The sequence below is a fragment of the Sander vitreus genome, unplaced genomic scaffold (genome assembly GCF_031162955.1).
Source record: "Sander vitreus isolate 19-12246 unplaced genomic scaffold, sanVit1 ctg330_0, whole genome shotgun sequence".
Lineage (NCBI taxonomy): Eukaryota > Metazoa > Chordata > Actinopteri > Perciformes > Percidae > Sander > Sander vitreus.
The window spans coordinates 77,501-87,500 of NW_027595473.1; the positions used below are offsets into that span (position 1 = coordinate 77,501).

Consider the following 10,000-nt stretch of genomic DNA (forward strand, 5'->3'; position numbering starts at 1 on the left):
GAACACCAGAGCAGGGGGAATGAGAGGGGGGAACACCAGAGCAGGGGGGAATGAGAGGGGGGGACGCCAGAGCAGGGGGAATGAGAGGGGGAGACGCCAGAGCAGGGGGAATGAGAGGGGGAGACGCCAGAGCAGGGGGAATGAGAGGGGGAGACGCCAGAGCAGGGGGAATGAGAGGGGGAACACCAGAGCAGGGGGAATGAGAGGGGGGAACACCAGAGCAGGGGGAATGAGAGGGGGAGACGCCAGAGCAGGGGGAATGAGAGGGGGGACGCCAGAGCAGGAGGAATGAGAGGGGGGGACGCCAGAGCAGGGGGAATGAGAGGGGGGACACCAGAGCAGGGGGAATGAGAGGGGGAGACGCCAGAGCAGGGGGGAATGAGAGGGGGACACCAGAGCACGGGGGAATGAGAGGGGGGAACACCAGAGCAGGGGGGAATGAGAGGGGGGAACACCAGAGCAGGGGGAATGAGAGGGGGGAACACCAGAGCAGGGGGAATGAGAGGGGGGACGCCAGAGCAGGGGGAATGAGAGGGGGAACACCAGAGCAGGGGGAATGAGAGGGGGAACATGTTTCTGTGTTTTTGCTGAATGAATCTTCTGTCTTCCAGTCGCAGGAACTGGCTCCTCCTGGCCGACGTCCTGGGCCGTCTTCGGATGACGTCTCGCTCTTTCCGGCGCCTCTTCCCGCAGCTCAACGTGCAGTCAGTCCCCGAGGACGAGTTCTACCGCCAGGCGTCGCTGTCGCAGCTGCTCACGGCCCCGGACGAGCGCGAGCTCGCCAACTTCCGACCGGACGCCACAAACCCGTTGGAGTTAGTGGAAGCCACGCCGGAGCTTGCTGGCATGCTCGGCTCTTCTCTGGAGTTCGTGGACGGTCGCTGGGACTCGCTGGAGGCTTCGCCGCCTCCAACGCCACCTCCAAGACCGCAACCACAACGTTTCCCACCGTTAGTACAACCGCAGAGACAGAGGGCCACAGAAGCTGGCGCCAAAGTGACGCAAAATAGGTCTGCAGAGTCCAGACAAAGCCATCTGGGATGTTCTCGTCCAGCGGCTAAAATGGATGCTAGCGTCTGGGAACCACAGCAGCTAGGAAGTAAATACGCGTTGGTTTCCATTCCTGCAAAAACAAACGTGACAATGAATGCAAGAATATGGGAACCGCAAAGATTAGGAAGTAAGAATCCTAATCCTGCAAATTCAGACACTAAGACTACTTGGATCCTAAATTCTGCTAATCCAGATCTTAAAATGGACTCCAACATTCACGAACTGCAAAAACAACACAATAAGGACTTTGGGATTACGGATTCTAAGAATCGGGAACCACAAAGATTACAAACTATGAATCCTGGAGATGCTAATCCTATAAATTCAGACGCTAAAATGTGGGAACCGAAAGAAAGATTACAAAGTAAGAGTACTTCCATCCCTAAATCTGCTAATCCGGACTCTAAAGTGGACTCTAACGCTCGGAAACCGCAAAGATTGCGAAGTAGGGTTCCTGTGGTCGCTAGTTCTACGAATTCAGACCCTAAGATGTGGGAACCCAAAGAGAGACAACGCAGTAAGATGACTTGGATCCCTAACGCTGCTAACCCAGACTCTAAAATCAACATGGAACAACAACAGGAAGTACCTAAATCCATCGGGAACACTTCCGGGAAGTCTGATTCAGTGGTCGGTGCTAGCGTGTGGGAACCACAGCGGCTACGAAGTCGGAGCGCTGTGAATCCTGACGCCAAAGAACCACCGCGAATACGAAGCAAGAGCTCTGCTAACGCTGCAGGGGATGCTAACGCTGCAGGGGATGCTAACGCTGCAAGGAATGCTAACGCTGCAGAGGATGCAAACACTGCAGGGGATGCTAACGCTGCAGGGGATGCAAACGCTGCAGGGGATGCTAAAGCTGCAGGGGATGCTAACGCTGCAGGGGATGCTAAAGCTGCAGGGGATGCTAACATGTGGAAACGACAGAATCAAGAGAGCGCGACTGTCGTTGACGGTTGTGTTTGGGAACGGCTGCGAAGTAAAACCGCCGGGATCATGAGCGCCGCAAAGCCGGACCCTAAGTTGGATGCTAACACGTTGGAGCACCAGGGAGTAAAGAAAGCGGGCGGTGCAGCCAACGCGGCACCCAAAAGAGAAGCTAACTCCTGTGAAAGCCGCGGAGGTAAGAGCGTGAAGATGGACGCTGCGTGGCAAAGGAACTTGGGCAACGTCAGAGTCCACATCAGGGATCTGGGGCTGAAAGTGGCGGGAGCAAACGTCCAGAGAGACGTAAAGAAAGAGCAAGGGAAGGCTGCCGGGAAAGGCGCCAGGGTTAAAACCAGATCATAACAACACGAATGGCGTTCTAACCTCCGGCTGATTTGTGAGGACTATGGTTAACTGCTCCTCAGATCTCTGCAGGGTAAATCCAGACAGCTAGCTAGACTATCTGTCCAATCTGAGTTTTCTGTTGCACGACTAAAACTACTTTTGAACGTCCACGTTCCACCAAAACAAGCTCCTTCCTGAGACTATTTAGCAGAGGCACCGTGGCTCCGTCCGGAGCTTAGCCCCGCCCACGATGATTGTGATTGGTTTAAAGAAATGTCAATAAATGTCAATAAACCTCTTCTCACATTCAAGAATGCTGTGTGGACTGGACAGACCTTCCTGCCCAGCACTGTGGAGGAAGGTCTGGCTATAAGAGACTAGTAGACTTTTGCAGACACACACACAGACACAGACACACAAACACACACACCCACCCTCAAACACACACACACACATACACACACCCACACAGACACACACATACACACACACACCCCCACACACACACACCACTTTTTCACACAAACACACACACAGACACTCAAACACACACACACCCACCCACGCACACACACAAACACACGCACCCACCCTCAAACACACACACACATACACAAACACACACACCCACCCTCAAACACCCACACACACACATACACAGACACACACACCCACCCTCAAACACACACACACATACACAGACACACACAGACATGCACAAACACATACACACACACATACACACAGACACTCACAAACAAACACCCACACACACACACATACAGACACACACACACACACACACACACACACACACATACAAACACACACACCCACCCTCAAACACACACACACCCACCCACGCACACATACAAACACACACACCCACCCTCAAACACACACACACACATACACACACCCACACAGACACACACATACACACACACAGACACAAACACACACACCCACCCTCAAACACACACACACCCCCACACAGACACACACACACACACCCACCCACAAACACACACACACCCACCCACGCACACACACACACACACACACCCACCCTCAAACACACACACACCCACCCTCAAACACACACACACCCACCCACGCACACATACAAACACACACACCCACCCTCAAACACACACACACACACACACCCACACAGACACCCTCACACACACACACATACAAACACACACACCCACCCTCAAACACACACACACCCACCCACGCACACATACAAACACACACACCCACCCTCAAACACACACACACCCTACCCACGCACACACAGACACACACACTCCACCTCAAACACACACACATACACACACCCACACAGACACACACAGACACACACATACACACACACACAGACACAAACAAACACACACACAGACACTCAAACACACACACACCCACCCACGCACACACACAAACACACGCACCCACCCTCAAACACACACACACCCACCCACGCACACATACAAACACACACACCCACGCACACATACAAACACACACACACCCACCTCAAACACACACACACATACACACACCCACCCTCAAACACACACACACACACACCCACACTCAAACACACACAGACACTCAAACACACACACACCCACCCACGCACACACACACACACACACACCCACTTTTCACACAAACACACACACAGACACTCAAACACACACACCCACACACACACACATACAAACACACACACCCACCCTCAAACACACACACACATACACACACCCACACAGACACACGCACCCACCCTCAAACACACACACACACACACACACCACATACAAACACACACACACACACACACTCCACCCTCAAACACACACACATACACACACCACACAGACACACGCACACACACACATACAAACACACACACACACAAACACACACACCACACCTCAAACACACACACATACACACACTCAAACACACACACACCCACCCACACACACAGACACCCACGCACACACACACATACACACACACACACTCCACCTCTCAAACACACACACTACTCCACCTCAAACACACACACGCCACTCCACGCACACACACACACACACACATCCCACTCCACGCACACATACAAACACACACACCCACCCCCACACACACACATACACACACCCACACAGACCCACACACACACACATAAACACACACACCCACCCTCAAACACACACACACACTTAAAGCACTATAATACTGAAACACACACCCACCCTCAAACACACACACACACACACACGCACATACAGACACACACATACACATACACACACACACCCTACACACAAACACACACACACACACACACTACAAACACACACCCACTCCACGCACACACACACACACACACATACAAACACACACCCACCCTCAAACACACGCTACTCCAAACACACACACCCACTCACGCACACATACAAACACACACACACTCAAACGCACACACATACACACACCCACACAGACACCCACACATACACACACACTAAACACACACACTCCACCCTCAAATACACACTCACTCACTACACATGCAAACACACACCCTACCCTCACACACACACACCTGTCCACTTTACACAGACACACACTACTCATCCCAAACACTACACATACACATACTACAGACACACAGATAATTAGCACACACACACAGCACATACAGACACACACACACATAGACACCCTCAAACACACACGCACACTCATAAACACACACCCACCCTCAAACACACACACACTCCACCCACGACATGAGCACACATACCCACGCACACACGCAAACACACACACACATCCCCAAACACACACACATACACACCCACTCAAACACACACACACACACACACCCACTCTCAAACACACACACACACTGCATCACACACACCCACCTACGCTACACACACACACCTCACACCCACTTTACACACACACACACACAGACACTCAAACACACACACCCACACCCACACACATACAAACACACACACCCACCCTCAAACACACACACACACACGCACACACACAAACACGCACCCACTCTCAAACACACACACACACACATACTACACATACACACACAAACACACACACCCACTCTCAAACACATACACACATACACACACACATCACACAGACACGTACACACACACATACAAACACACACACACACACACACACCCACCTCAAACACACACACACACACACACTCACAAACACACACACACACTCCACGCACACAAACACACACACACTCCACGCACACACACATACAAACACACACACTCCACTCAAACACACACACACCCACTACACACACACACACACCCACGCACACACACACACACACCCACCTACATACACACATACACACACACAGACACTCAAACACACACATACATACACACACATCTCAAATACACACACACACCCACACACACATACAAACACACACACCCACCCTCAAACACACACACACCCACACACGCACACACAAACACACACACCCACCCTCAAACACACACACACACACACACACACATACAAACACACACCCACACTCAAACACACACACCCACCCACGCACACACACAAACACACACACCCACCCTCAAACACACACACACCCACCCACGCACACATACAAACACACACACCCACCCTCAAACACACACACACCCACACACACACACACACACCCACCCTCAAACACACACACACCCACCTACACACACATACAAACACACACACACACCTCAAACACACACACACATACACACACCCACACAGACACCCACACACACACACACACACACACACACACACACACCCTCAAACACACACACACCCCACCCACGCACACATACACACACACACCCACCCTCAAACACACACACACCCACCCACGCACACAGACACACACCCACCCTCAAACACACACATACACACACCCACACAGACACACACAGCACACACATACACACACACAGACACAAACAAACACACACACAGACACTCAAACACACACACACACACACAAACACACACACCCACCCTCAAACACACACACACCCACCCACGCACACATACAAACACACACACCCACGCACACATACAAACACACACACACCCACCCTCAAACACACACACACATACACACACCCACCCTCAAACACACACACACACACACACACCTCAAACACACACACACACACTCAAACACACACACACACCCACGCACACACACACACACCACTTTTTTCACACAAACACACACACAGACACTCAAACACACACACACCCACACACACACACATACAAACACACACACTCACCCTCAAACACACACACACACACACACACACACAGACACACGCACCCACCCTCAAACACACACACACACACACACACACATACAAACACACACACACACAACACACACACCCACCCTCAAACACACACACACATACACACACCCACACAGACACAGCACACACACACATACACACACACACACAAACACACACACTCCACCTCAAACACACACACACACATACACACACCCTCAAACACACACACACCCACCCACACACAGACACCCACGCACACACACACATACAAACACACACACCCACACCTCAAACACACACACACCCACACACACATACACACACACACACCCACCACACACACTACACACACACACCCACCCACGCACACACATACAAACACACACACCCACCCTCAAACACACACACACATACACACACCCACACAGACACACACACACACACACACATACACACACACACCCACCCTCAAACACACACACACACCCACGCACACACACAAACACACACACCCACCCTCAAACACACACACCCACACCACACATACACACACACACCCACCCTCAAACACACACACACCCACCCACGCACACACACATACAAACACACGCACCCACCCTCAAACACACACACACCCACCCACGCAGACATACAAACACACGCACCCACCCTCAAACACACACACACCCACACACACAAACACACGCACCCACCCTCAAACACACACACCTACCCTACGCACACATACAAACACACACACCCACCCTCAAACACACACACACATACACACACCCACACAGACACCCACACACACACACACATACAAACACACACACCCACCCTCAAACACACACACACCCACCCACGCACACAGACATACAAACACACGCACCCACCCTCAAACACACACACACCCACCCACACACACACACACACACACCCACCCTCAAACACACACACACCCACACACACACACATACAAACACACAGACATGCACAAACATACACACACACAGACACACACAAACACACATACACACACACACAGACACAAACACACACACACCCACACACACACACATACAAACACACACACCCACCCTCAAACACACACACACACACACACACGCACACATACAAACACACACCCACGCACACATACAAACACACACACACCCACCCTCAAACACACACACACATACACACACCCACCCTCAAACACACACACGACACTCAAACACACACACACACACCACTTTTTACACACAACACACACACAGACACTCAAACACACACACACCCACACCACTTTTTCACACAAACACACACACAGACACTCAAACACACACACACCCACCCACGCACACACACACACAAACACACACACCCCCACACACACACACCCACCCTCAAACACACACATACACACACACACAGACACAAACACACACACACCCACACACACACACATACAAACACACACATACACACAGACACACACAAACACACACACCCCCACACACACACACCCACCCTCAAACACACACACACACTCACAGACATGTTTGCAGAACAATGATCTACCGTGATTGAAGCCGCCTGTGGAAACCCAGCGATAAAGTCTTCTGGGAGTTGCTCTGAGATTCTTCACAACAGAACAGTATTCCTTCAGTTTCACACAGAAATACAAACACGTACTGTATGTGAATACTGTAAATGATTGAACTCTTTATTCAGACATTGAAAAGGACAAACGTCCCTCTGACTGTGTGGTCTTTATTTATGAGTACAGGTATCACTGTTGTTAAATGAGCTCTTTGTAACATGGAGTCTGGTGTAAATACGATGCTGTCCCGTGATTGGTCGGTCTGTCCGAAGGTTGTTTGGTAACTTTGTGTGTGATTTTGTATTCGGCATCCTGTCACCAAAACTATTTATTGTTCAATAAATATCAATATAAATAATAAAACCTGAATCCCAGTTAAACACGCAGATTTACGAGCATTACATTTGTCTGTTATTATTACAAAGGGTCTGTCTCTCTCTCTCTGTCGGTCTGACTGTCTGTCTGTCTCTCCGTCTATCTCTCTCTCTGTCTGCCTGTCTGTCTGTCTCTCTCTGTCTGTCTCTCTCTCTGTCTGTCTCTCTGTCTGTCCGTCTGTCTCTCTGTCTCTCTCTGTCTGTCCGTCTGTCTGTCTCTCTGTCTGCCTGTCTGTCTGTCTGTCTGTCTCTCTCTCGCTCTCTGTCTGTTTGTCTGTCTCTCTCTGTCTGTCTCTCTCTCTGTCTGTCTGTCTCTCTGTCTCTCTCTCTGTCTGTCCGTCTGTCTCTCTGTCTATCTCTGTCCGTCTGTCTGTCTCTCTGTCTATCTCTGTCTGTCCGTCTGTCTCTCTGTCTATCTCTGTCTCTCTGCCTGTCTGTCTCTCTGTCTGTCTGTTTGTCTGTCTCTCTCTGTCTGTCTCTCTCTCTCTCTGTCTGTCTGTCTCTCTGTCTGCCTGTCTGTCTCTCTGTCTGTCTGTCTCTCTCTCTCTGTCTGTCCGTCTGTCTGTCTCTCTGTCTATCTCTGTCTGCCTGTCTGTCTCTCTGTCTGTCTGTCTCTCTGTCTATCTCTGTCTGCCTGTCTGTCTCTCTCTCTCTCTATTTGTCTGTTTGTCTGACTGTCCGTCTGTCTCTCTGTCTGTCTGTCCGTCTGTCTGTCTCTCTGTCCGTCTGTCTTTTGCTCTCTGTCTCTCTCTTTGTCTGTCTGTCTGTCTGCCTGTTTGTCTGTCTGTCTCTCTCTCTGTTTTTTGATGGGGTTTTTTCACACTTTTTTAAGAATGAGTTGCCTGCTGTCACGTTTTTAACTGCAATGAAACAGGAAGTAGAAGTCCTGGGTCTCCCCCGAGGCCTCCTCCCAGCAGCACATCCCTCCACCTAGTCCTGGGTCTTCCCTGAGGCCTCCTCCCAGCAGCACGTCCCTCCACCTAGTCCTGGGTCTTCCCTGAGGCCTCCTCCCAGCAGCACGTCCCTCCACCTAGTCCTGGGTCTCCCCCGAGGCCTCCTCCCAGCAGCACATCCCTCCACCTAGTCCTGGGTCTTCCCTGAGGCCTCCTCCCAGCAGCACGTCCCTCCACCTAGTCCTGGGTCTTCCATGAGGCCTCCTCCCAGCAGCACGTCCCTCCACCTAGTCCTGGGTCTTCCATGAGGCCTCCTCCCAGCAGCACGTCCCTCCACCTAGTCCTGGGTCTTCCCTGAGGCCTCCTCCCAGCTGGAGGTGCCTGGAACACCTC

The 10,000-nt window shown here is 51.4% G+C and overlaps 1 protein-coding gene across 1 annotated transcript in view; it reads left to right on the top strand.

Annotated features, from left to right (window-relative positions):
- The window catches only part of LOC144513728 (BCL-6 corepressor-like), a 57,031-nt gene extending 54,234 nt beyond the window's left edge, over positions 1–2,797 (top strand). Inside the window, exon 15 of the mRNA XM_078244902.1 lies at positions 612–2,797. Within this exon, the coding sequence (XP_078101028.1) occupies positions 612–2,343 (1,732 nt within the window). The 3' untranslated portion in view covers positions 2,344–2,797. The remainder of the gene's footprint in view (positions 1–611) is intronic.
- The last annotated feature ends 7,203 nt before the right edge of the window (positions 2,798–10,000 follow it).